The 27,057-nt window shown below is 64.3% G+C and overlaps 6 protein-coding genes across 6 annotated transcripts in view; 1 reads left to right on the forward strand and 5 right to left on the reverse strand.

The window, feature by feature from the left end:
* Nucleotides 1-536, forward strand: part of EMIHUDRAFT_209266 (hypothetical protein) — a gene marked incomplete at both ends in the record, with an annotated part of 1,346 nt that extends 810 nt beyond the window's left edge. The window contains 2 exons of the mRNA XM_005771994.1: nt 39-174; nt 385-536. Of these exons, the coding sequence (XP_005772051.1) occupies nt 39-174; nt 385-536 (288 nt within the window). The remainder of the gene's footprint in view (nt 1-38; nt 175-384) is intronic.
* Nucleotides 537-711: 175 nt separating this feature from the next.
* EMIHUDRAFT_436112 (hypothetical protein) lies at nt 712-1,324 on the reverse strand. The gene has a single exon (XM_005771995.1). The coding sequence runs from the start codon at nt 1,308-1,310 to the stop codon at nt 1,050-1,052; it is 261 nt and encodes an 86-aa protein (XP_005772052.1). The 5' UTR covers nt 1,311-1,324; the 3' UTR covers nt 712-1,049.
* A 2,707-nt stretch (nt 1,325-4,031) lies between these two features.
* On the reverse strand, nt 4,032-5,781 carry EMIHUDRAFT_464058 (Hypothetical protein; the record flags this gene model as incomplete). The annotated part of the gene is made up of 6 exons (XM_005771996.1): nt 4,032-4,372; nt 4,437-4,691; nt 4,763-5,095; nt 5,159-5,274; nt 5,353-5,623; nt 5,689-5,781. Coding segments are annotated over 4 exons (806 nt in total), but the record flags the coding sequence as incomplete, so codon positions are not given.
* Nucleotides 5,782-8,474: 2,693 nt separating this feature from the next.
* Nucleotides 8,475-9,613, reverse strand: EMIHUDRAFT_436113 (hypothetical protein). Its single transcript, XM_005771997.1, has 2 exons — nt 9,481-9,613; nt 8,475-9,411 (listed from the first exon to the last, which is right to left on the reverse strand). The coding sequence occupies exons 1-2, from the start codon at nt 9,603-9,605 to the stop codon at nt 8,622-8,624; spliced, it is 915 nt and encodes a 304-aa protein (XP_005772054.1). The 5' UTR covers nt 9,606-9,613; the 3' UTR covers nt 8,475-8,621.
* Nucleotides 9,614-12,457: 2,844 nt separating this feature from the next.
* Nucleotides 12,458-15,797, reverse strand: EMIHUDRAFT_209270 (hypothetical protein; the record flags this gene model as incomplete). The annotated part of the gene is made up of 10 exons (XM_005771998.1): nt 12,458-12,512; nt 12,777-13,267; nt 13,464-13,506; nt 13,581-13,706; nt 13,937-14,028; nt 14,072-14,257; nt 14,318-14,396; nt 14,478-14,623; nt 14,821-14,967; nt 15,777-15,797. The coding sequence occupies 10 exons, from the start codon at nt 15,795-15,797 to the stop codon at nt 12,458-12,460; spliced, it is 1,386 nt and encodes a 461-aa protein (XP_005772055.1).
* A 185-nt stretch (nt 15,798-15,982) lies between these two features.
* EMIHUDRAFT_451189 (hypothetical protein) lies at nt 15,983-19,193 on the reverse strand (the record flags this gene model as incomplete). The annotated part of the gene is made up of 9 exons (XM_005771999.1): nt 15,983-16,586; nt 16,867-16,917; nt 17,008-17,115; nt 17,299-17,405; nt 17,490-18,018; nt 18,134-18,488; nt 18,569-18,675; nt 18,827-18,955; nt 19,044-19,193. 9 exons carry the CDS (start codon nt 19,191-19,193, stop codon nt 16,206-16,208), a joined length of 1,917 nt encoding a protein of 638 aa, XP_005772056.1. The 3' UTR covers nt 15,983-16,205.
* Nucleotides 19,194-27,057: the final 7,864 nt, after the last annotated feature.

Raw genomic sequence — 27,057 nt, forward strand, 5'->3', positions numbered from 1 at the left:
CGGGAGTGAAACGGGCCCCGGGCGGAGGGGGCGGCAAGCGAGCCGCGGCGGCAGAGGAGGGCGGCAACGGGGAAGCGGGCGGTGGGGGGGGCGACACCGACTTGCTGACGCAGCTGCTGACCTCCAAACGACAACCCGAGGAGGAGAGGCGGGCCGAGGCCGAGAGCATTGCAGGTCCGCTCACACCCCACGCGGACTTGGGGGCCCTGCACTGTGCATGCCGCCGTGCCGAGCTCCCGCCCGACCCCCGTGCTTGGGTGTGGAGATGCGAGCCCCCCCCCCCCCCCTCGCTGTGCCCCGCCACTGTGCGTGTGTCGACAGACTCGCCTCGCGCCTCCCATTCCCTGCGCCGCTCGCACCTCTTCTCCCCTGCGCCCCTCGCAGAGGACGTCGAGCTGATGATGGACAACGGCGTGCGGGTGAACCCCGCGCTGCGCGACATGTTTGCGGGCGGCGGGTCCGCCGCAAAGAGGCGGCAGCAGCAGCAGCAGCGCCGGCGGCCGGCAAGCGACGAGTCTGCGGATGACTCGGACTGAGGCGCGAAGCTGCAGACATCACATGCTATGCTGACAGCATGCCATCTCGCGTCGTCGCGGTGGGGCGGCGGCCCGGCTGTAGCTGCCAGCCCGCACAGCGGCCCCACGCCGCGCGCGCTTTTTCGACGGTTCTCTCGTTTTGCTCGCGCCCCAGCGACTCTCGTCTGGCGGCGCGTTTCTTTTGTCAAGACTGTCTTCTATATATGATGAAAGCCTGCCAGCACTTGTCTCTGAATGCAAGCACGCCCGATGATCGATGCGTGGGTCGCCACGGCACACCCACACGCGCGCACATACACAGTCGCTCTCTCGAAACAGCACAATGGGGATACGCACAAGCTCGCGCCAAGTTCGCAGCCGCACCTCGCGGCACCGACCCAGCTCCTCAGGAGAGTCCTGCCGCGCTCCTAAAGTACACTCGTGGCGTGCGCGGCACAAAAACGGCGCGCACACACAAGGGGATGCTCCCGGGAGTTGTGCCTTGCGCAACCATGCACGAGTGACGCGGCCCCTCTACTTGGCCGGCCTCGGGCCGACTTCGGACGCGATGTAAGGCGTCAGCGCCGGCGCCAGATCGCGGAAGGCCTGCATGTCGGAGGAGAGGTCCGTCTGGAGCGGCGGCGCGCCGGCGCTCGCGCGGCTCGAGTCCTGCGCCTTGACGTTCCAGCTGGAGAAACCGAAGGCGGCCTCCTCGCTCTCGGAGCTGACCAGCTTTGGCGCCCACAAAGCGCCCGACGACGCGAGATTGGAGAGGCGGCTCGAGAAGTCAGTCATAGTTGTTGATGGCGCTGGCTGATGGCGTGCACGCTCCCGCGTTTGAGATGATGTCTCGTCAAAAAGGAAAAAAAAACTGAGACGGCTTCCCGGTGCGTTTTCTTTCTTTTGGAACTGACCCTAGCTTGAACGGCGCTTCACTTGAATGGCGATCGCTTCGGCCGGCCTGCCGCCGCCGGTGCTCAACGCTGCCGCTGCCGAGGGCGCGGCGCGCGGCCGCGACGGCGCGCAAGAGGCCGATGATGGCCAGAGACTCGGCGTGAAGCGCCGCCTCGACGGCGAGCTCGCGAGCGCGCGCGTCAACGACGACGACGCCAAAGAAGGCGACACCATTATGGTGGACGCCGCACAGATGGCCGCTGCGGCGGCCGCCGGCACCGACCGCGGCACGAAGCGCCTGCTGCACGTCGCGCTCGCGGCGCGCGACGGCTCGCACATCCCGGACATCCAGAACAAGACGGCGCTCGTCACCGAGGTGCGCCAATTGATCAAGAAGACACCAGGCGGCGAGGCGCAGCAGGCAAGCGCGATCAGCGTGCCCATCATCGGCACGTCGCGCGCCATCTGCGTCGCCTTCAGCGGCGAGAGCGAGGCACGCGCCTTCCTCGAGCAGTACGCCGGCGGTGGCGTCCTACAGCTCCCAGCGCCAGACAACATCACCATCACCTTCGCCGCTCTCGACGCCACCGTGTGGGGCAAGCAGGCGGAGGCGCGCGAGACCCAGGCGACCACGGATACCGACGGCCTCCTCGCCATACGCACGCGCGGCGCCATCGACACCGCGGCCCAGATCGAGCACTTCGCCCCCCTCTTGGAGAAGCACTTCGGCAACATGGTCTCCATCCAGGAGGGATACCACTCCTTCCTGGGCACGAAGTCGGACGAGAAGGACGGCTCGATCCTCTTCAAGGTGAAGAACGAGAACCTCGTCTGCAACCTCCCGGTCCTGCCCAACGTCTACGCGAGCGGCGATGTCGGCGGACCCCTCCGCCTCGACGTCGGGTGCGTCAAGGTCCTCGGCAACAAACTCTGCCCCTCCTGCCGCGCATTTGGGTTGACCAACGCCGACATCATCCACGACGCGCAGTGCGCCGCGCAGGCGCTCCGCAAGGAGAGGCGCGCCGCAGCGGCGAACGTCGCCAAGAAGAAGACCTTCGAGAGCCTCATCGTCGACAACAAGGTCGAGGTCGCGCGCGCGGCGGGCAAGGCCAAGGCGATGGCGGCGCGCGACGGGATCGGCTTCTGCCCGGCCTTCAACCAGACCGCCCTCCCGTGCAAGACCGCCGCTCGCTGCCGCTACGCGCCGTGCGTCAACTTCGAGGCGCTCCTCCACTCCGCCTTCAAGGACACTATCTACGAGCGCATGCCGAGCGCGGTCAGGCTGGGCACAAGCCGCGGGCGGCGCGGGCGCGGCGGCCGCGGCCGCGGCGGCGGCGGCGGCGAGGTCAAGAGCAACAAGAAGGACTGGGCGAGCGTCGCCCGCGGAGCCGCACGCTCCCCCTACGACGGCGGTCCACGCCTCGAGTCCAACGAGCCCTCGCTATACGAGGGGAGCGACGAGGAGCTCTAGGAACGGCCGCCGAGCCCTTCCCGCAGCGCATCCCTAGCAGCGCAGCGGGCAGGGCGGCTCGCGCAGCGCGCGCGCGCGATCGCGCAAGCGGCGCGCGAGAGCGAGCGAGCGAGCACACACACACACACACACACACACACACACACACACACACACACACACACACACACACACACACATGTTGTACACATGCACAGACACACAGCCCCTTCCCCTTCAAGGGCGAGGACACGCGCAGGGGTCGCACTTCTAGCGAGGCCCACAGAGTGGGAGACTCCTATCACAGCCACTGCCACCCACGTGTCAGTCTGCCTGTGGTAGAAGAGACTGCCGGTGAGAAGTCGGAGGAAGGTCGCTAGTCGAGAGAGATCGCCAGTGGATAGGGAGTCCACCGTGCTGCGAGCCTGTCGCTGTCCCTTGTCAGGAGCAGGAGAACTAGGAGAGCGCAACCAGTAGGAGGCCCGCGCTTGCCCCCGTGCCGCCGGGTGCAACCTGTCCTATACGAGAGAGGAATCCCTGGGGCCCTGTCGTGAGGGTGAACCCTGCCCAGCCCCCCTCCGTGTCGCGATGCGCTCCCCGCTCCCGTTCCCCGGTGTCCCTGATCGTCCTTACAAGATCCTGCTCGTGCAGGTGGGGACCCTGTCCTTCTCCCACCCCTCGTTTGGCGTGTCCGTTGTATTTATTTATTTATTCTTTCTTTTGGCATGAAGGTTGCAGCGAGAATCGGAGAGAGACTGCGAAGAGAGATAGGAAGAGGCAGACTCCCTAGGGTGGGCGACGGCTAGCGCACCACACACCTCTCCTTAAAATCCCTGTGTGGTGGCGGCGTGCCGTCCTCCCATCCCTCCCTTGGGTTGTCTGTTTTCTTTCTTTCTTTCTTTCTTTCTTTTCGGCGGCCCGAGGAGCCGTCGGAGACAGTGTGTGAGTGAGTGAGTATTCTTGATACGAACGAAACCACGACGACACACACCAGGTAGGTACAAGGTAGGTAGGTATGTAGGTAGAAAGGTGAAGAACAGGTGAACAGCCAGGCTCGGACACCAGTCGACTCGCGAGAATAGCGCCGCCGTTCATGGAGGCAACTGGTTCGTATCAAGAATACTCACTCACACAGACTCTCGGCGCATCGCCATCGGTGTCGTCTTGGTCGGGGCCTCCATGCCAATGGCGGAGCAATTCTAGCGTCCACACCACACCTGGCTTCAACGTGGACACGCCCATAGCTGGGGACACTAACTAGGTCACGCCTGGCATCAGAAGTACATCTCTGGGCCCCGATAGGCATCTCTAGCAGCGTCGTTACGCATACACACACCACCACACACACGGAGACAGTGGCCTTCTTCGAAGCCGGGCCGTTTCTGCAACCGCGTCCGGCGTTTACCCTCCCTCGCGCGCCGCGCGCCTCTCAGTACTCCTCCTCAAAGTAGACTTTGGCGTTCAGGTAGACGGAGCCGAGGGCGTCCAAGTCGTACGACTGGTCCTGCTGCACCTATCCACCAGCAGAGCCGTGAAGCGAGCACCACCCCCCACGCCCGCCCGCGGGCGCGACCCACCTCCCAGTGCTTGGCAAGGATCTTGGGCTGAGCGCCGGCGTCGATGTCCAACGTCACGAAGCCGAGGTTCCAAAAGGTGTTGCCTTGGCCGGTGCGGCAGCCGTCGCGCGCGCACCCGCCCTTCTCCTTTGGCAGGAGCGGCGGCGGGCCGCCAAACGGGGCCGACACGGTCTCGCCGTTCACGGCGTACTGGTCGACGTCCGTGGTGAAGGCGATGCCGCTGTTGCCAATGCACCGCCCGCGCGTGATGTTGACCTGCACACGGCTGGACGTCGTGAGGAGACGCGAGCCTCGGCCGGTTCGCACGGCTCGAGGGGGAGGTCAACATATCGGTCAAAGATGGACGTCGAGTGCTCGTGGCCCCAGTAAAAGGCGGAGACGTACTCGCGGACGTCGGGAGGGAACTGGTTCAGCAGCCGCGTGTTTGCCGCTGGCGGCTGGTCGTTGCTCAGCCCTCCGGCGAGCTCCGTGGAGCCGATGCTGTACTCGCTCGTCTGGTACACGTTGAGCGGGCCCGGGATCCGGTCGGGCCCCGTGAGCGCCTCGCCTGCACACAGGAGCAGGCGTGAGCGGCGGCGGTCCATGGCAGTCGAGCCTTCTCCCCGCGCCTCGCCAAAGGCGTTGTTGGCGACGCCGACGCTCTCGGCGCGCGAGAAGAACTAAGACAAGGGGGGGAGGGGGGTAAAGCACCACACCGGAATTTTGAGAGAGCGTCGGCCCACCTGGTGGTGGCTCATGAAGATGGTCTTGAGCCCGGCCTGCCTGCCTACCTCGATCTGGTGCAGCGCCCAGTCGATCTGGTCGTCGGGCAGGAAGGGCATCATCGTCGGCGAGTAGTCTACAGAGGGGCGCGTGGAACTCTGTGACGATTTGTCACGCTCGCGCACCCCGCCATCCTCGCGGAGGAGGAGCGCGCCCTGGTTGTTGAGCAGCCCCGTGTCCACCGCGACGATCTGCACGCCGGCGCCGCGCAGCGTGAAGTAGGAGGCCGGCTGCACGCCAAACTCGTCGAGCACGTGGTAGAAGCCCTCCCCGCCGCCGCCGTAGTAGTCGTGATTGCCGGGCACAAGGTACACCGGGATGGCTTCGCCGAGGACCGCCTTGATCGGGTCGTGCAGAAACGCCTCCTGCTCCGCCCTTGTGCCAGAGTAGTACGTGTCGCCCAAGTGGATCACGATGTCGGGCGCCTGTTCACACCCACACGCGTGAACCTAAGTGCGTTCGTCGCCTCTTCATCCCAGTGTCGCGGCGCCTGCTTCTTCAGCTCGTGCAGCACGTGCAGCGACTGCGGAGCGCCAGTCGGCCAGTCGCTGAGGACGCCGATGCGCAGCGGCCTGTCCTCGAGCGGCGAGACGCTGAACTCGTAGTCGGGGCCACTGTGCCGGCCGAGCGACGGCACCTTCCGGTAGGTGTGGCGCCCGAGCCGATCCCACGTGCCCTCCACCATCGCGATGAACTTGTTGGCCCAGCCGACGTCGAAGAAGGGGATCGTCTTCTCGCCGTCCAGGTAGATGTACTGATCGTAGTACGTGCGGCCTTGCTCGCTGCTGTAGCCGAATCGGTCAACCACCTCGTGGAGCTCGAGAAACTTGCGCGACGCCACTGGGTAGCGCGCCATCAACTCGCGCACCGTTGGGATGGCGCCGCCCACATCCAAATGGCGGCGCCTTCCGGATGCCCAAGGCGTCCAGCCATCCGCGTACGGCTGGTCCAAGAACGCGTCCAGGCTGAGCAAGTAGGAGAGGATCACGGTGAGCGGGTAGCCAATGTACCCGCCGAGAACCTCAGCCGTGATGGTCTGGTTGAGGATGTGGCCTATACTCCGTGATGCACGCGGGATACAGCCGAGATACCGCCGAGGCGACCACGCGGGATAGCAGAAGGCCGATAAGGTTGTCCGGCAGCAGCACCCGGGCCCTCTCCACGCAATCGTCGGGGCAAGGCGCGCTCTCGAGCCGCCGGAGATGGGTGCGGCTCGGCGTGGATGCGGGCGGGAGGCGTGCGTCTCGCAAGCCCCGCCTCCCCGGTGGTGCGACGTAGACCTCTTCGTGGAACTTGTCGTCAACCCACGCTCGGATCGCAGCCTGCGCGGTGGCGCACGCCGTGCGGAGGGCCAGCGTCGGGTTTGGTGCCTCGGCGCACACTTCACCGACGTGGGTATCGAGGAGCAGCGCGGCTCGCTCGGCGACGGCGGGCAGCGTGATGTTGGAGTCAATGAGCGCCTAGACCGGAGAGCAAGGAGCAGCTGGATGTGTGCATGCGTGTGTGTGTGCGCGCGCAAATGCACGTGTGTGCGCGTCGTGTGCGCGCGTGCGTGTGCGCGTGTGTGCGTGCGTGCGTGCGTGTGCGCGTATGCGCGCGTGCGTGTGCGCGTGTGTGCGTGCAAGCGAACCAGTGTGCCTGCTCCACTGCTGAAAAGGCCGAGTTGATCGACGATGCCACGCAGCCGACGGAGGCACAGCGGGCCTCGAGCGGCAGGGGCGGCGAGGGTGGTGCGTCGGACGGACCGACGACGGAAGCAAACAGCGTGCGGCGGGCGGTCGTGTCCGAGCCGCTTCTTTTGGCAGTGCCAATGCTGGGAGAGCTGGCAGCGTAGATGAAGGCTCGGAGTTGGTCGAAGCCGGGCCGGCGAGGGTCGCCGTGCGCCGCGCGCTGATCGTTGAGGGACACCGCGACGTCGACAAGTGCGTCGTGCACGGCCAATGGCACGTCCGCCCTCGAGCCACCAGAGGCGATGGTCAGCTCCTCTACCTTGCTCTGCAGGTTTGCTATCAGCTCGTGCCGCGCCGGGCGAGTGCCCTGGCGAGGCAGCCGGCCGCGACTGGACAGTTCGTCGATGATATCGAGCGCCACGCCGCACGTCTGCGGGCAGCGGCGCAGTTCTCGCTCGTTGCTGCAAGCAGAGCGGCCGCAGTTGCCGTTCGTCTCTGCAGTCAGGTTGCGCAGCGGTGGCACTAGGACGGCGAGTCGGCGCCCCTGGACGTTGACATGTCCGGCAGACGGGGCGGCGGCGGCGGCTACTGCGGCAGCCAGGATGCCCACGAGAGTGGGCGAGGGCGAGGGCGACGGCGACATCGCGATGTGTTAGGCTCCGCGGTGAAAACGCCCCAGAAAACGCCAAATGCGGCGTCCAGGGTTCCGGCTCCTAGCCGGATAGGGGGTCTGAGCGGCCCCTAAAGATAGGTAGGTAGGTAGGTAGGCTGGTCTTGTTTCGCCCAAAAGGGCCCTGCAATAGGTAGTTAGGTAGGGCGTTTTCATCTTTTTTTCGCTTCGGCGCGGCCTGGGGATAGGTAGGTAGGTAGGGCGTTTTGCCGCGAGTCAGTGGCGACAGACCCCCTCCCTATCCGGCTAGGAGCCGGAACCCAGCCAACACCGGTTCGTTTACAGCCGGCTCGGGTTTGGCACTGTGAACGTCGAAGGTTCTAAGCCGCAACAGCGGGAGCGATGGTGCCAGATTCTGGTATCGGCAGCCTGTCCCGCTAGGACCTCGGCTATGCGGTGGCTGCAGTTTGCCGGACAGGCACAGCGGACCGTGTCCGCCAGCCATCTACCCCGAGGGCTCGCGGACTCGTAAGCCGCCGGAGCGCCTCGAGGCCGGCCCCGCATCCCGAGCTTGGGTGGGTGCATAGGTCGCCTATGTAGGAAAGAAGAATTCTTAAAAGCCTCTCTCACAGCACACTGGCACGACAAGGGCGCGGACTGGCGCGGACTGGCACACACACCGGCTCACCACCGGAGCCGCCTAAGCGACTCCGTTAAGAACGGCAATGCACTCCGCACCGTGCCACAATGCCGCTCTCCCCACACGCTAGCTCGGGCGGGGGCGGGGCGCGCAGCGCGCGACGCGCGCGTGCACGCAACAGAGGGTAGGGGTGGGGAAGACGGCGAGGAGGGGGCGGCGGCGGCGGCGGCGGCGGCGGCAGCGCGCGCGCGGCGCGCGCGACGGAGGGGCGGAGCAGCGACCGCTCTCCGCTGGCGCGGTCCGCGCTGCTCCGTCTGTGCCAGAGAGACGCGGCGCGGACACCACAGCCGTTCCCGATGCTCGATGTGTGTTTTCCACAAAAACTGATGTTCTGTCTATCTCCCCCTTTCGACAGGTGGATCACGACTCCCTGGCCGCGCGCCCCCACCTGCGCGCCCCCCATTCAGTCACACGTTGCGTCTCGCTTAGTATTCGGTGATCTTTCAGTCCCCCGACGCCGCGGCGCTTGGTCGGTTCAGCCTCTGTCGCGTCGTCTCCTCGGGTGGTGGCTCGTCGAGCGGCGCGGAGGAGCGGTGCGCGCGGCTCTGCGAGGATAGGAGCGGCTCGTCTTTCTCCTTGAAGCGGACGACGCCGGAGCAGAGCCCGAGGTCTCGAGCCGCCGCCGCCCCGCCGTCGCGAGTGGAGAAGGCGGCGACGGCGGCGGAGAGGAGGACGGCGCCGCCGAGGGCGGGCAGCGAGGCGGAGCAGCCGTCCTTCGCCAGGCCGCGCGGGCCTGCGTTGAGTGCGGTGGCGGCGGTGGCGGCGACGTGCAAGCCGACTGTCGTAGCCGCCAGGGCGGGCGAGCGGCGCGGGTAGGCGGCGACCCAGCCGATGCACGAAAGGAGCACGTTGACCAGGCCAATGCCGCACGCGCTCATCGCGTCGACGGCGAAGGTGGAGAGCCCCTCGCACTGGTCGCTGTACAGGCTGCCGGGCAGGCTGGACCGCCAGAGCACGTCGCCGTATAGAACGAGCGTGTACGCCGCCCAGATGCCAACCCCGTTCGCCACGGCGGCGCTGAGCAGGTGCGCGGCGGGCGGGCCGGTGTCGACGGCCACGCCCAGCTGGCGCAGCGAGCGGAGGAAGAGGACGTACGCGCTGTACATGCCGTACCGACTCCCTTCCTGGCAGAGTGCCGCCGCCGCCGCCACCACTGCCACCGACGTGCCGGCAGCGGGCACCGCCGCCCTCAGCGCCGCGGCAAGGGCGGCGGCGAGGGAGATGGAGAGGAGCCTATGGGAGCACCGCGGCGTGTTTTGCGTCGCTCGCGGGGAGAGCGCAATGCTGACGGAGCGTCGAGACCATGCGAACGCCGAGAGAAAAACGAGGACCACGAGGACGGGCCGGCGCGCCACGACCGTCGCGAAGAGGACGGCGGCGGGCGAAAAAGCGGCCGCCCAGACCGCGGCGGCGAGGAGTGCTGGCATGTGCAGGCTGGGCTCCAAAAAGAATGTGGCGCCGAAAAAAAGAATTTAAGAGCACGCTCGCACGACACGATTCACGTGACAGAATTTTCCAATTCGCCGTGCACGGGACTGGCGCCAACGACTCGCGCAGGTGGGGACCCTGTCCTTCTCCCACCCCTTAAAGAAAGAAAGTAGGGCGTGCTTGCGCGCCTTTCCGAGGCCCCTCCAACCCACCCGCGCTAGGTCTCGGGGGACGAAGGGGTCACACCCGACGACCTCGGGAACTAGCCGGGGCAGTCGGAGAAGTGGCAACTCCGTGCACTGACGGTCGGCCGTCCGAAAACACGCCTCCGTGGCTCGGGTTACACCAATCCTCGCTACCCAACGCGGCCAAAGGATATCCACCTCGAGAACCTCGAGAAGAAAGAAAGAAAACAGACAACCCAGGGAGGGATGGGAGAACGGCACGCCGCCACCGTGTGTGTGTGTTGGCAAAAAACTCGTCTCGCCGCACACCAAGGGCTTATGCTCTGGCGAGATGTGAGGCGCATGCGACCAGGAGGGGAGGTGAGTGTATCGCGCGCCTTGCGGGGGGGGCGCGGAAAAGAGGAACCTCTTAGCGCCCTCGCCACGGTGCTGCATGCAGCGCCGGGCGACGACGGCTTACCGCCTCCCGGTCCCCCTCGGCACACCTCCGCTGCTCAATGTTTGACGGCTCGAACCCGTGAAGCTTTCCCGTGCGCGGGTTACCCCGCACGAGTGTGTGTGTGTGTGTGAACCCCCCATCCCCAGGGCCTCCAGGGCTCGCACCTCAACCTCTCACAGGCCAGCGCACAGCGCCATAGGAGGTATTTTCTTCTCAATAACAAGGCTGTGAAAACCGCCAATGGCCCCCGTTATCCGTTAGTGCGGACGTCGCCGCGGCTCCGCGCGGACCGCGCGGACCGCGACTGACCCGCGACCGCTGCACCTGCAGTAATCATACATAGCGCAAACACACACGTGTTCAGACGGAACAGGGGATCCCTCCCCACCTCACAACGTGATACATCCCATGCTGGGGAGGGGGAGCTAATAGGAGGGGAGCCCCATAGCATAAGTCGTATTTTTGTCTGAGAGGGGGAGCCCCATAGCCCGAGAGATAAAGTATTTTTGTCTGCTGCTACCTATGGTTGCCACCAGCGTGCAGTAACAAAATCAGGGCAAAGGTGTGTACCTTTAGCACGAGCGCGGAGTTTGCCCTTTCTTGGCCTGCTTTCGCAGTTGAAACGCCCACCCCTGCTCCCTTGGTCCTTTCTTTACCTTCGGCGCCACTATTCTTGTTTCTCCTGTGGAACGTAGGATCAACCGGTGCTCATCAACCTCCATGCCCTTGCACGTGCGAGTGGGCGCGTGCTTGTGGCGCATTCTAGTGATCCGGGACTAGGCGCTCCGTACCAGGGCCGGCCAAGGTCCTCTGCCGGTGTCAGGACAGAGACTTATGGAGGTTAGCATGCGGACGCGTGCAGACACATACATACGACAGTCTAGTTGAAGACAAGAAACTTGACTCTTGAGTCCAATGAGCAATGTCACTCTCACACAACTGTCCTTGCCGATGCCGGATAGTCTTGCCTGTCGATAGAGATCACGGTGGTTGATACATACCTTCTGCTACTTCGGCCTGGCCACCAAAACGACAAAACGACTCTACTGGAAATAGATTGATAAAGGAGAAGAGCTGTGGGAAAGAGCGCGAAAAAGAATTTTACAACGAAACTCCCTCGCACGACCTGTGTTAGTGCCAGTGCGAAAAAGAAATCCTTTCTGGCCGTGAAGTGTGATGCGTGATAAACGTTCAGCGTGAGTGGGCGACGCAAGCTTCCGGCCGGCCATATCCCCGCAAAACCTGAAGCTCAACCAGCCACGCGGCTCTCATTCGATACACGCCCGTGGTGTCTGTCGCAGGGCATGACCGACTTGAGCGACGACGCGTACGCGCCCGGCTTGAGCGAGCGAGAGCAACGACAGCGAGCTGTCCAACCTCTCCGAGTCTCCGGCCCGCGGCTCCCTCTCGGGCGGTGGCGACGCGCGCTCCCTCTCGGAGGCAGAGGAGGGCTACGGACGGGCGGACTTCGGCGACTCCGGCGCCGCGCCAGGCCCCAACATCGACATGCAGTCGGTTCCTCCGGGTCAACGTGCTCGACCAGCTGCCCGCGTCCAACTCCGCGCTGCACGCGGCGGCCAAGGACGAGCACGTCAACGTCATCGGCACGCTGCTCTCTGCCCGCAGGTACTCTCCACGCGGGCATCGGCCCCGACACCCACACGCCCCGAGTGAGCAGAGTAGGCACGCGCGACGTTGGGGACGCTTGTACACTACCTTCGGTGCGAGTCCACACCATAGGCGCACCGATCGCCAACGTCGCATGTAGAGTCATGATTTGCCCCTCCACTAGCCGTAGCAGCCTGTCTGTCTGGGTGGAGAGGGCTGTAGGTGCGCGACGTTGGGGACGACTGTACACTACCTTCGGTGCGAGGCCACACCATAGGCGCGCCGATTGCCAACGCCGCATGTAGAGTCATGATAGACGCTTTGCCTCTCCACTAGTCGTAGCAGCCTGTCTGAAGTCGCGGCGCCGGTGCCCTCGCATGTGCTCTGCTGTACTAGCCATGTTCGTTGCGCCCGCGTGTACAGTAGAAGCGCGCGCAGCTATATACATTTTTACCGTAGTAACCGGCACCAAACAAAACGAAATCGCTCCGGGCTCCGAGCGGCGAGCGTGATTTCTTTGTGTGAAATCGCAAGGTGTGATTTCAAGAGCGTGATCCTTGTGTGAAATCGCAAGGTGTGATTTCAAGAGCGTGAAAATGACGTGCCGAGCTTTCGGATATCATGACTCCATAATATCATGGCGAAAACCATGATATGATGCAAGCGGGGAAATCCTGATGAAGCAAGGCGGCGCGCAGCGGCTCACACACGGTCACAGTTCTTTCGAGAGGCAACCGCGCTCTCAGTACGCGTGTTGAACGCGCCCCCTCACCGGCGCCCCGGCACGCGCCCTGCCGCCCCCGCCATTCCCGCGTGGGCCAGCAGAACCAGGCCCCTTCGGGCCGCCGCCCTTGCCACGGCCGCCGCCCTTGCCGGCGCCGCCCTTGCCGCCACCGCCCTTGCCGCCGCCGCCGCCTCCGCCGTACTGGAAGAACGACTTTGGCGGGTTGGGGTAGTCGGAGGCGGCGTCGCCGTGCGTCCCGATGCGGCAGCCGAACCTCTCCTGCTCGGCCCGCCCCATCTTCCACGGCTCGTGCACAAACTGCGACGGCACATCTTTGAGCTCTGGCAGCCAGTGGCGCACGTAGGCGCCGTCGGCGTCGTAGTCCTTGGACTGCTTGACGATGTTGAAGCGGTTGACGCGGCCTCCGGTCAGCCCCGCCGCCGAGACCCAGTTGCCCCAGTTGGAGCAGACGTCGTAGTCGAGCAGGAGCGCCTCGAAGTGCTCGGCGCCCTCGCGCCAGTCGAGCTGCAGGTCGAGGGCGAGGTAGGAGGCGACGTTTTGCCGCCCGCGGTTCGACATGAACCCGGTCGCCTTGAGCTCGCGCATGTTTGCGTCGACGAGCGGCACGCCGAGCTCGCCATCCTTCCAGCGCTGGAGCAGCTGCGCGTCGGAGCGCCACGACTGGTGCGACCCGATCGGCCCTCCCTCGAGGAAGACGGCGTCGCCTGCAGGATAGTTCCAGGACAGTTCACGAGGGATGTAGGAGGGGGGGAGGGGGCGGGGGGGTTAGTCTCTCTCGAGGAGTGGGGTGGAGGTGCAGTGGGGTGGAGCCGTCGAGGCGCATCTCGCCGTGCTTGGCGCAGTACAGCTTGAAGAAGTCGCGCCAGATGAGCTCGAAGACCATCCAGTACGTGGACTTGTTCTGCACGCGTGCGCCCTCGTACCTTGCGGCAGCAGCTCGGCGTCAGGGGCGTTGGTTCTTCTTGAAGAGTCGCTGACTACTACTCGTACTCTGTACCTGCGGCACTCGTGCGCCACCTGTCGCGGCGAGAGGCAGCCATGCGCGAGCCACGGCGCGAACTTGGACGAGTAGTCCGCGCCGAGCATGCCGTTGCGCGTCTCGAAGTAGGTGGCGAGGGCGTCGCTGTCCCAGAGGTAGTGCTTGAGCCTGGCGGGGGGAGCTGGTGGGGAGCTGGTGGGGAGCTGGTGGGGAGCTGGTGGGGAGCTGGTGGGGAGCTGGTGGGGAGCTGGTGGGGAGCTGATGGGGAGAGGGTGGGGAGTGGGTGGGGAGAGGGTGGCGATTTGGTGGGCAGTTGCTCTACTCGTAGTGCTTCATCCTGGCGGGGATGTGCGTGGGGAGTGAAAAGGGAGTACCAGGGAGCGGCTAAGGAGATGGCGAGGTAGTGCCTGGCGAGGGCGGCGGCTTCGCCGCCAGGGAACGGCATCACGCCTCGCGGGTCCGGCGCCTGCGGGAAGGTTCCGGGAACGGTCCGGGAGAGGTCGCGGGACGGCGTCACGCCTCAGGGTTCGAGACGCCTCCCCGAGGGCCGCCTCGCTCAGCCCAATCTCTGGCAACGGCGGCAGCGCCGTGCAGCTGAGAGGCGCCGCCGCCGCCAGCGCGTCGGCGGGCGGCAGCGGCAGGTCTCCGTTGCCCGGTCGCTTGATCGGCGCCCGCACCTCGCACCGGCTCTCCACCTGCCCAATAATGAAGGGATGGATGGATCGATGAACACATGAGGCGTCCCCACGCGGCACCGGCCTCCCCGCCTTGTTGCGGAAGGGCGTGAAGCCGTCCGGCAGGTCGGAGAGATCTTGCCGGTAGGGCAGCTCGCTCCTGCCGGAAGGTTCCAAGAAGGCTCACGGAAGGGTCGAGGAATCGAGGGCTTGCCTCGCGGGCAGCTCGCTCCGGTCATACAGCGAGCCGCCCCACACGGGCTTGAACTGGCAGCTCCCCGCCGGCAGCGCCGAGCGGAGCGCGCGGTCCACCCGAAGCTCCTCGGACGTGACTTGCTCCTGGCAGAGGATCGTCGTATGCGTGTCGCCCTCGCCGCGAGGAGCGACCTGTCGACGAGCGGCCGATCAGTCCGCAGGCGCGAGGTGTCCGCAGGTGTGAGGTCCGCAGGTGTGGGACCAGTAGCTGGTGTGCTAAGTCTCGACCTCGGCTCGACCTCGGCTCGACCTCGGCTCGACCTCGGCTCAATCTCGGCTCGATCTCGCACCAGCCGCGGCAGCAGCTCCTCCGGCTTGCCCACACCGACGAGCAAGTCGCTGCCGATGCCGCGCAGCTGCTGGCGCAGGTCGAGGACGGAATCGTACAGGAACTTGGCGCGGAAGGGGCCCGTCTTGTCGCAGCCGCGCGCCGTGCGCCGGTACTGCCGCGGGTCAAACAAAAAGACAGGCAACACCTGCGGGTCGCGACATGGGCAGGTCGCGGGCTGCTGTGACGCGGCGTGGCGTGGCGTGCAGATCTCGTGCAATGCGCGGTGAGACGGACGGTGCATCCACGTGGACTCCGCAATGGTGCATCCACATGGAAGCTCTCGGAAGCGTCTCGGGAGCGACGCGCCTCCGCCTCGCCCTTGTGCGCGAGGATGCGGGCGAGGCAAGGGTTGTCGTGTAGGCGGAGGTCGTTGCGCACCCACCTGCGCAGCGTGGCGGGCGCTGGCCTCAGGAGGAGAGCTGCGCCCGCTCAGCACACAGTGCTGCTGCAGTCTGTCTCGGGCGGTGCCACCGAGGGCAAGGGCGAGAGAGGCTGCGCACCAGACAAAGCGCGTCCGCATGGCTTCGGCCGGTGCACAGAGCACTAGGAGGAGGGCAAGAAGCCTCGTCGTCGCGACTGAGGTGGCTTGGCGCTGGGCCAAAAGCGTGTCTCGCTCGACAGGGGACTTCGCGGAAATTTACCAGCCCGAAAAAAGATTTCAAAAATTGGCTCTCGCACACGCACGATTCAAAAAGCCTCGCGCTGAGGACGAAGTGATGCAATGGGTTATCCTATCACCCTACCCTCACCCCCTCCGCCCTAGCTCCCACCGCCAAGACGGATGTAGGAGGCAGCCTAGGCGTTATGACTCTCAATTCGTTTCTAGCCACTCTCATCGGCCGGCGGCGAGGCTACCACCGACGCCTTGCTCATGTTCCGACTCCATTGCGCAGCGACGGAGAGGGATGATGCCCGGTGGCGCAGGCGCAGCATGGCATCGCGTGCGGGCGGCACCACGGCCTTGATTGTGATCATCGCTTGCAGGATGCCTCGCCGGCAGCGCAAAGCGTGTGGAGCGGCTGAATTAGTCGGAGCCAAGCAGGTCGGAGCCAAGCCAGTCGGAGCCGGTCGACCAAGCGAGCAGGCCGTCGACCTGAAAGTGCAGCGAACTCAGAGAAAAAAAAGAGGGGAAATATGTGTGTGTGGAGTGTGGTTCGTTTTTGCGGAAAGGCGTTCGATTTGACACATGCCACATGTGCATGCACATGCACATGCACACACTCGCCAACATGCGCAACAACCCGCTACGCAAGCATCATCGCCTGCTCGCCATGCATCGCCATGCATGAGCTGGCCTGCAACCAGTGCAGCCCACCACCGTGGGTGCAAAGACATGACCCTAGGTTAAGGTACGCTCGCGATAAGAGCACGCCACGGCGTGTTTCACGCCCCGCGGCTATGGGAGAAGTCGCGGGTGTTCTCTGGCGCCACTGCCCCATCTGTCGCCTCCGGCTCCGCCAAGTCCAACGCCTCCGCCTCCACCGTGGCGGTGGTGGCAGAGCCGCCGGAAATGACGCGCCGCTGCCGCCGCCACAGCGGCAGCGGGCTGGAGAGCGACGTGTGGAGGGCGAAGAAGTCGGCGAGCACGCTCTTGGTGGCTGTGGCTGCCTCGGCGCGAACCGCCCCGAATCCAGCGAGGCTCACGAAGGCACCGGCCGAGGAGGGTCCCCGGGCCTCCGCCTCTGCCGAACCACTTACCGCAGCGGCGCCGAACCACTTGTCTAGGATGCAGACCACAAACGAGTCGGAGAGCACGTTGGTCACCTAAGGGAAGGTGGGTACGGTGAGATACACGTCAGTCTCCACACCCACAAGGGTGGTGGGGCAAGGGGGGCGACACCCTCGCGACTCCACGTCTGCTAACAGAAGCCCCTCGGCATTGACGCTCAGTGCAAGGCGCGAGCGGTGTGCGTGGGTGTGTGCGCGTGCGTGTGAGGTGCGTGTGCGTGCGTGCGTGCGTGCGTGCGTGCGTGCGTGCGTGCGTGCGTGTGTGGAGTGCGTGCGTGCGTGCGTGTGTGTGTGTGTGTGTGTATAAGGGCCACACCGTCGCGGAACGGTCGATGAGCCAGTCGACCGCGGCGACGTACGCGATCTCCTATGAGCTCGAGCACATCCCTCGCGTTACGCCTCTCGCTGGGCATCGCCGCGGCCACGGAGAACTCGCTCTCTCCTCTGGCAGCGGCACCGCGGTGCCGTAGACCGCGCCGAAGATCAGTATGATCGTGGGTATGATACCGGGCGTGGGCGAGGCGCCCATCGAAGAAAGGACGACGATGAGGAGGAGGACGAGCACCTAAGTACTCCCCCGCCGCGCCTCTACCCACCCGCGAAGCTAGAAGGGTGTGGCAGGGACGACACGCACAAAAGTGTGTGTGGCACGGGGACGGCATGGCCACTAGCACTGCCGCTGCCCTATGGGGACAGCAACGTGACGCTACCCCGGCTAGTAACGCTACCCTAATGAGTGGCGCGGCACCTTGGCGGCGGTGAATGTCTGTCCCGCCATGACGCCGAGCCAGATGGTGACCGCCGACATCAGCACCGCCGCGCCGTCCATCGAGATTGTGCAGCCGAGCGAGAGGCCTACGCTCTCGGGCCACCTCCGGGTCTCTCACCTGCACCGGGGAGGAGGCGAGGTGCCGAGCGAGGGGGGGGCGAGGCCGAAACGCGAGATGGCGGGGTCGTATCCGAGCCCCTCGCAGCACTCCATCGTCACCGGCAGCGTGACGGCGGAGGAGGAGGAGCCCGCCGCCACGCCCGCCGCGCGCAGCATCCCCCTGAGGTGGGCGTACGGGTTTCGCCGGCTCGCGCAGTACACGAGCGAGGGCAGCACGGCGACGGTGTGGAAGAGGTTCGCCGCGAGGATGCACGCCACGACGATGCCGAGCGACGACATGGCCTCGGCCAGCTCGTCGCTGCTGTTTTGGCCGACCGCCTGCAGGATGAGCGAGCCGACGGCGACCGGCGTGAGCGCGACGACGCCGAGGATGATGTGCATGAGGGTGTCGAGGAACTCTTGCAGGAAGGGGAGGACGAGGCTCGTGGAGCCCGGTGTGCGTCCTTGGATGAGCGCGGCGAGCGCAAAGGCGATCCCAAAGGAGATGATCGAGAGGAGGGAGGCGGAGCCGCCCGGCCCGTAGAAGATGCCGACCAGGTTGTCCGGCACCACGTCGTAGAGCAGCCCCTCGAGCGAGACCTAGAAGGTTCCTAGAAGGTTCCTAGAAGGTTCCGGCACCACACGTCGTAGAGCAGCCCCTCGAGCGAGACCTAGACGGTTCCTAGAAGGTTCCTAGAAGGTTCCGGCACCACACGTCGTAGAGCAGCCCGAGCGAGACCGAGATGGCGCCGCGCTCGCTCGACGAGCCTCCGGTCACCTCGAGGCCGGAGGAGAGGACGACGTCGCCTCCCGCATCGTACAGCGTCAGGTTGGTGCGGCCCGCCAACACGTCCCGCTGGTCGCCGCCGCCGCTGACGGCGTCGGGCAAGTCAAAGGTGACCATGCCCGGGTAGTAGTAGGACAGCTCCGTCACGCGGACAGCGGAGGGGGCGCCCTCGAAGAGCACGTCCACGCGCGCCGCCTCCGCCGCGGTGAAGCGGTAGGCGCCCGCCACCGCCTCGCCCGGCGGGCAGCACCAGACGCCGTCCTTGTATCCGAGGGTCACGCGCCTACGCGAAGGTCTCCCGAGACGGTTGCTTCCGAGAGCTGGTTCCGAGACTGGCGCTCCTCCGTGCCCAGGCTGACACACCGGTCCTTAGCATCATACGGGACGGCGGGGGGAGACACGAGGACTCGGTTCGAGCCTTGGTCGGTCGTGTCCCATGCTGGCCGAGTGATGAGGGTGAGGAAGATGCCCTGACCAGAGGGTGTGGAGAGGGTATTAAATTTACCAAAAGGAGGGCACATACGGAGAGGGTATGTGAGGGGAGGGTGAGTGGGTGACGGGGTGAGGGGCGACGGGTTGGGTGGTGCTTGCCTGCGCTAGTGCCACACACGTCGTGAGCACGTAGAGACCGAAGGCTGCCCTCATGATCTTGCCACCGCTGGCGCCAATCTCTCCCAGGGCTGCGAATCCGAGCACAACCGAGCAAAAGACGAGCGGGCCGACCATTGCGGAGAGCGCACGAAGGTAGAGCTGAGACAAGTCGGGTCGGGTGTCAGAGAGTGCGTGCAGATTGAGGAGCTGTTGGAGCGCGTGCCTGGCCTGGCATCCCCAACCAGACGAGAAACTCCGCACGCCACGTTGGAGACGGCTCGCTGTTGGTAAAGGCTAGCGCGAGGCCGGCGCCGAGCCCGATTGCGCCGCAGATGAGGATTTTGACGACGGGGTGGAGGCCTCGGATGCCCGCGCAGGCCTTCTTGAGGACTTGCATGCACGGTCTTTCTGGCTGAGCGAATACCAGCTGACCTACGCGTGCTACAGTCGTACTCGCATAATGTGGGTAAACAAAAAAAGTAGCGCCCAATTCGTCTACGTACGGCTTGGTGAGTGGTTGGGGTGGCCTCAGGCATCCCCAAGGGAGCCTCTGCGGTGCCACATAAGCAGCTGAGTGATTGTCGAGACTTTAAAGGATTCGTTTGAAGAAACGCAAACAAGACAAACGGTACTATGGTCACCAGTAAACGAAAATTCGACTTTGAGGGATCATATCTCAAAAGGCTGGGTGAGAGCATAGCATTATTGTTGCATATTATACCACATAAGGTCAAACTTGACCCCAGAAGCATCAAGAACCCGATGCTCCGGCTCGACTGTGCCGGCACACTGCCTCCTCGCGCACGCTGCTCGCAGGCCGTTGCGGCCCGTGGTGCACCAGAGAGAGAGGTCGACACGTTGCCCCCGCCGGCGACCCCGCGCGGCTCAGGCCAGCCAGAAGGTGTGTGGTGACGGCACCGTGGCAGGAGTGCGGAGAAGAGCTCGCCGAACGCGAGCAGCAGATGGCCAAAGTGTGCCAGCGCGAGAGCCTCGCGAGCGGGCGCAGAAGGAGCTCGCCGTGACACGATGCCGGGCGGTGGTGGTGCTCTGGCGACTGTGCACAGTGGGCAAAGTCAGGCTGCAACAGGGCAGCACGTTGGTAGTGCCCTGCTGCAGCCTGGCCTGACATGCACAGGGCGAACAGAGGCGGTACTATCGTCCGGCGCTCGTCACCGAATCTGGGCGAACTTCGACCGCCGCCACAGCTCACCACGAGCACGCAGCGACAAAATGTTGACTGTATGGAAGTCGAGGCTGGTCCATAGGAAGAGGCTGCCGTGCGAGCCGGCAGCAGGCTGGCTCGTCGTGGACTGCCGCGGCGACTTTTTTCGGTGTCTTTCTTGATAGTACCGAATACGGTACTTTCGTTTACCCACACTCTGCGAGTACCGAGATCTTGATGACGAGAAAAAATTCCCCCGGCGCGGGGTGCGCTTCTTAGCTCCCATCCCTCCCGTGTGTGGGTGTGTGTGTGTGTGTGTGTGTGTGTGTGTGTGTGTGTGTGTGTGTGTGTGTGTGTGTGTGTGTGTGTGTGTGTGTGTGTGTGTGTGTGTGTGTGTGTGTGTGTGTGTGTGTGTGTGTGTGTGTGTGTGTGTGTGTGTGTGTGTGTGTGTGTGTGTGTGTGTGTGTGTGTGTGTACACACACACACCATCCCTCCCTTGGGCTGTCTGTTTCTTTCTTTCTTTTTTCTTAGCTCCCCGGCCCTGGATGTGAGGCTGCCGACTGCACTCCAAGTGCTCCAACACCTAAGCCCATCTCGACCTTCGGCGGTTCGTGGACGGGGAAGCGCGGCAACATCAAGACGATGAACAAGATCTACGTGGTCACCTCCTTCAAGGACTCGGGAGGCAAGCCCTTCACCCCCTCTTTCCTGCCACGGAAGATGGCCATCGCACCCTTTTGAAGATTAATGTATACATCATTTTTCTCTCATAACAGGTTTTGCGATCGTCCGACTCTCACAGCCAAGCAAGCAGTTAGACCCGTGTGAAACTGGTGTGAGTAAGTCAGTCCGTTTGTGCGCGTCGTGCCGACTCTGCCGCTTGCTTAAGGTCGCTCTGCGGTGTCGGCAGCCGAGGCAGCTTGCATTGATCAGGACCTCCCCGCCCATGTGAGGACCTCCAGTCTGTTGTGTGAGGACCTCTCGCCGCCAGTGAGGACCTCTGTCCCGTGAGGACCTCTCCCTCTCCCCACCCCACGATGGGGGAGGCAGCTCTACTTACTACTACCTGCTCGCCTCGCTCTCGAATTGGCAGCAAAACTGAAAAAATGGTCGAGATTGACTGCAGAAGGAACTCACGAGTGCACGAGAGGTCCTCACCTCGCGGGTGCGGAACTCACAAGCCGCTTGCAGAGGTCCTCACGCAGCCTTGACCATCGCGGAGCTGCAGGCGAGGGCTGACCAAGCTGTCATGCAGACCGCGGAGAGCATCCGAAGCGATGGCACGCACGACCGAGGCGGGGACGAGGGGATTAGGGATTCTTGACCGAACGGGCCAGCGGATTGACAACGCGACGATCGCAAGGTGAATTGCTTTGTTGTTGCTTTGTATCTGCATGTGGAAGACAGATTTTGAGAGTCGTTTGGTGCGTGTAGTGATCGTCACCGAAGCTGTTTCTTTCCTGTGTTAGTGCCAGTGCGCGCCAGTCCCGTATGTATGTATGTAGAAAGATGAACAACAGTCAGGCTCGGACTGGACACCAACGCGGTATGGGTGGACGCGAGACAGATGCGTGCTGTGAGAGAGGCTCGTATTCTAACAATTCTAGCCACTCTCAGCTGCTGGCTTATTGGTGCACCAACACCCTTACCTTGTGATTTTAACCTTTACCTCATTATTCTCTCATAACAGATTTTTTGCGACCTCCCGACTCTCAGCCAAGCAAGCAGTTAGGCCCGTGTGCGCCTGGTGCGAGCAAGTCAGTCCGTTTGTGCGTCGTGCCGACTCTACCGCTTGCTTAAGGTCGCTCTGCGGCGTCGGCAGCCGAGGCAGCTTGCATTGACCAGGCCTCCCCGCCCGTTTGAGGACCTCCAGTCTGTGATGGCGATGGGGGAGTACTACTACCTGCTCTCCTCGCTCTCGGAGAGCACTCAAATTGGCAGCGAAACTGAAGGAGCTTGACTAGCAGAAGGACCTCACAAGTGCAGAGGTCCTCACCAGAGGTCCTCACGCAGATGCCTTGACTATCGGGGGGCTTGCAGGGCTGACCAAGCTGTCATGCACCCAGACCGCGAGGAGCATCCGCTGGCACGAGGGGGCGAGAGGATTTACCGCTGCGTGGGCCATGGATCGGATTGACAACGCGACGATTAGTGATCGCAAGGGTGTCCGCCTGCTCAAGTCGGAAATGTGGAGTCCCGTGGGGCACACCGCGGGAACATAAGCGCCATTGCATCGAGCAAATCCTATGAAGCTGTCCCACACGCAGTAAAAGCCTAAAATAATTAAAGCGCCTTGAACGGCCAAGCCAGCACGCCCCACCGTAAAGAACGATAAAGGCCAGCTCCACCCCGGCACCGGTGACAAACATCCTGCTGTGAAATAAGCGCCGAGAGGACATAGTGCCACCAGTGAGGAGGGGACGGATTCCCTCAACGAAGCGAAGGTCGTGCAGGTCCCTAAATCCAATCTCGTCTCAGAGTTTGACCGTTTTATTTATTGTTATTATGTCTCTGTTGGGTTGGAATTCAGCATTTGTCCAGTACAGCTCCAGTTCTTTTTTTATTGAGCACTTGAGCACTGCGGGATAGGGTCGATTCCGCACATGGTACGGGACCCCTCGATCGTCTCGCCCTCCCTCACTGGTGTGTTCATGGGGGGGGGTCATAACACTGTGGCTAGAAACGAACTTTACAACACAACTCCCTCGCACGACACGGGGCACGGGACTGGGAGGTGGGAGGCGATAGATCATAGAAACGAATCGCACGTATACACTCTCGGACGTCGGAGATTTCACTCGTACACGAGGCACGAGCGAAACCGTTCTATACCGATGCGCACGTCCTGCGATGAACGTACCTCATACGGCTTTTATGTGATACAGCACATAATACACACTATCGAGCACAGGCCGTGAGACCTGAATAAGTTGGGCCAAAAGGTAACGATTGCGGACACGTGCATGCCACGCCCCCAGGGGTTGCGAATGCTGTGTCTAGGCTGACGGCACGCCTCAGTGCTTTGGGACCCCTGCCCCCCGGCCCCTCCGCGCCTGCCACTAACGCCGCTCTGCTCTGCGGGAGCCCCACGTCAACCCGTCTTGTAGATGTTGTACGCCAGCATGCCGAGCGCCGCGTAGCGCATCAGCGCGCCCGGCACGTACGGAGGTGGGTCGATGCCTGCGGCGGCAGGTCGCAAACACACATTGCAAAAGGAAAGTGTCAACTTGCGAGACTCCTCTCGTTTGATTCTCGGAGGTTTCTGCGCGCCTCCCTCGTGCGAGTGGCCGACAAACGCGCGGAGCCAGTAGTACCACACCTGCAAACGTGTCGCGAACAGGTCGCCGACAGGCAGCACCGCCACGGGGGAGTGCGTTGAGAGCTGGCGATGAGAGTCTCGGTGTGCCTTTGACGTATCTGGAGTGACCGCCGAGGGCACCACGCACCTGGCCGACGACGGAGAGGGTGCAGAGGACCGGCGCCTCGACTCCCTTGAGAGAGAGGTAGAGCAGCCCGCCGATGAGTAGCGGCGCATACTCCGCCTGAGAGAGAGGGCCGATGACAAGGCGCATTCGGCGGGCAAGACATCAACCCGATTCGCATCGCTCTCTCGCGCGCAGTAGAAGAAAGGCCGCGCCTCGTTGAGCTGCGCCGCGTGGACGCGCTTGTAGAATTCAGAGGCGCAGACCTTGTCGACCTCCTGCTTCGCGGTCGCCTTGGCAGTGATCTTGGCGCGGAAGAGGACGGTCATGAGCGACTTTGCGACCAGCGTGTGCCCCGTCAGCAGCGCGGCGGCGGTGGTGGTAGACAGGCCGAGCATTGTGACAATCAGTGCTCGTGCGTCGTAAGCCTCGGTGAATTCTTTTTGAGTATGACGGCCTCTTCGACGGCCCATAAGGGGCCGTTGTCTGCTGTGCCTTTTGTGGTGCTAGTTCGTGCCAGTCTGCTGTGAGAGGGGCTTGTATTCGTAGAATTCTTTACGTGTGAGTGTTAGAGTTGTTTGGTTGTTTGCTTTTTGATTGGCTCTCGAGAGCGAGTTTTCGCCAGACAGCCACACGTCCATTATGGCGCGCGTTCTCGCCGGACGGACGCTCGCCGGCAGGCCGCGAGGGCATCTGCCGGCGCTCGTCTGCCAAAGTGGCGCCAGAGTGGAGAACTGGAGGCTGCATATTCAACTGGCCGAGGCGGTCTACCGTCCGGCGGCGGCGGTCTACCGTTCGGCGGCTGAAAAAGTGGGAGACGAGTCTACGGATACCCATCACTGAGCCGACGATGCTACGGGTAGCCCCAGGGTGGTGCCCACCCCCATACCCTCTGGCACTTGCCTGCGCCCTGGCCGCGCATGCCGCGCACGCGCGCGCACGCGCGCGCACGCGCGCGCACGCCCGCGCACGCCCGGGCGGCAAGCAAGGGCAGCGGCGGTGGCGGTGGCGAGGGTGGTGGCAGCGAGGGCGGTGAGGGTGGCTGTGGTGAGAGTGGGCGGTGGCGAGGGCGGCGGCGGCGAGGGCGGCGAGGGAGGAGGGTGACAGCTGCGCGGGCGGACCTGCGAGAGCTGTGCGTGCCAAACGCGACCGCGACTTTGAGCGCTGTCCCAGCGAGAGATAGTTAAACTTTATAGGAGTGCCGACGCGGCGCGCGAATAAATAGGAAACTGGGAACGGCGCGAGAGACAAACCTAGGAACGCGTAAGGTCAAAATACTACTGAGTAAACAAAAGCGTGCTGGTCGGAGGGGGGGGTCGTGAAGGGTGAGGGCAGTCGAAGTTAATTACCTTAGTTAGTAAGGAAGGTGAAGAACAGTCAAGCTCATCTCTCTCTCTCTCTCTCTCAAAGCCCCCCCCCCCTTGTCACCCCCCCAGTCAGAAGAAAGTGAAAGATTTTTTACAAAACTCCCTCGCACAACCCTGGGCACGGGACTGTGGCGCACACACTGGCACTAACACAGGAAGAATTTCGAACACTGGCAAACTAGGGATGGGAAGAGGACAGAGTCCCCACCTTGCTCCTTGCGGAACAAGCAAGCAAGCAAGGGTCTTGGGAGGATGCCATTCGGGGGGAAGGGGTGCGGGGCACACAGCGCGACACGGAGAGGGGGTGGGCAGGATCACCCACACAGGATCACCGAGCGCTGCAAATTCTGAAAAGAAGAAAGAAAACAGACAACCCAAGGGAGGGATGGGAGGACGGCACGCCGCCACCACACAGGGATTTCAAATTCTTTTGGATCCGTTCTTTACCAGGGGCGCGAAAATTCTTTGAGGGGCCTTGAGGTGACCTGGCTGGCCGGTCCGCCGCTCTCCACGCGCTGCTTGTGCGCAGCGTGCGCCGTTCTGCACTCGGGCACACCACCGCTCTACTCTCCGCTCTCCTCCAGCCGCACAGAGCCCAACCAGACCCGACGGTCGGCGTTGAGCGTCGTTGAGCAGTGCCACGAGAGGCAGCAGCGTCTCGCCCGTGTGCCACAGCCGCGTGTGAGTTGCGATGGGAGCCAGCTAGCCTCCCGACCGGCCTCCCGCGCACACTCGCACTTGGCAGCCTCGAGCCTCACCGCGCCCGCTGCACACTGCCTCAGGCACCTTGGCTCCCGCCACCACGCCGCCGCTCCAGTGCTCCTGCCACTGCCGCAGCCCTCCGCGTCGCGTTTCCGCCACCCTTTGACCGAGGCCGTGCGCTAGGCAGGCGTGCAGCTACAGGTGCGCGGCGGCGCGCGGCGCACCACCGCCGCGCTCTCACTCCTCATCCCGGCCAGCTCTCCCCTCTTTCCGTCCCGCTGCTCCCCCGTCACCTCGCGATATCTCCCTCCCTCCCTCCCTCCCTCTCTCGGAGCCTCTCGGCAGGCCTCTGTCCCTCCGCCCCCCCCCTTCCTCCGCCGACCGCGCACCGCGCCATCCCCGCCGCCGTCGGCCTCACACCAGGTCTCATCGGCGCTCTCTGCCGTAGGTTGCGCGCCGCTGCAGGGCGGGCTGCGCGGCTCGTCGCTCGTGCGTCAGGCGCGGCCGCGGCCGCGGCGCTCTCGCCTCTGCTGAGGCGCGCTCGCTGCTCGCCTCGCCGCTCTCCCCCCTCTCTTGCATCTCTCTCCGCACACTTCCCATTCGCGCCACGCCGCGGCGTCGCCACCGCACCGCCCTCTCTCGCCCTCACTGCGTGCTCCTCACTTCGCGATATCTCCCTCCCTCCCTCCCTCCCTCTCTGGGAGCCTCTCGGCAGGCCTCCGTCCCTCCCCCCCCCGCCCCCCTTCCTCCGCCGACCGCGCACCGCGCCATCCCCGCCGCCGTCGGCCTCACACCAGGTCTCATCGGCGCTCTCTGCCGTAGGCCGCGCAGCCCGCTGCACTCGTCGCTCGTGCGTCAGGCGCGGCCGCGGCGCTCTCGCTTCTGCTGAGGCGCGCTAGCTGCTCGCCTCGCCGCTCTCCCCCTTCTCTCGCACCTCTCTCTGCACTCCTCGGCGGCAGCCCCGCAGGCTCGGGTCGCTGCAACCTCGAGTCGGGTTGGAGCGGATGGGCGGCGCGGGGGCCAGCGTCGGCGGCGCCGCCCCGCCGCCGCCTCAACTCCATTTCCTCCGTCGCTGTCTACATCTTTCGACGGCATGCGCCGCCTAGCAGGGCGCGTCCAGAGCAGCTCGGGCGGCGCTGCTGCGGCGGGGGCGGATGGCGCGGTCGCCGCGCCGCTCATCGGTGAGCCGGCGCTCCCGCGCGGCGCTCCGGCGGCCGGCGGCGTGTTTCGCCGCTGCGGAGGGCGTTGTCGTCGCGAGGGGCGGGCCCACGGCGGCGGAGGCGCTGCGCTGACGGCCGCTGACGGCGGCGGTGAGGGCCCAAGCGCCGGCCGAAGAAGCGTTGCCGCGATTGCCGTGGCGTGCCGCCTGGCGGGCCCGGCGAGCGGTCCCCGCCGGTCGGGGTTGCCAGCGCTGCACGGTGCGAGCCGCAAATCCCGCCCCCTGTCATCTTCCGTTTGTCGCCCGGGGTCCTCGCGTGGGACCGCCCATCTTCACATTGTCCAGCTCCTCTCGCGCAAGATATTGCCGATTTGTCCTCTCCGTTAGGGGTACCGGAATCGCCGGACCAGCCGAGAATCGGCCGAGCCGCTATCCCGAAAATTGCCCC

This window comes from Emiliania huxleyi (genome assembly GCF_000372725.1).
Source record: "Emiliania huxleyi CCMP1516 unplaced genomic scaffold EMIHUscaffold_37, whole genome shotgun sequence".
In the NCBI taxonomy this organism is placed as follows: domain Eukaryota; phylum Haptophyta; order Isochrysidales; family Noelaerhabdaceae; genus Emiliania; species Emiliania huxleyi.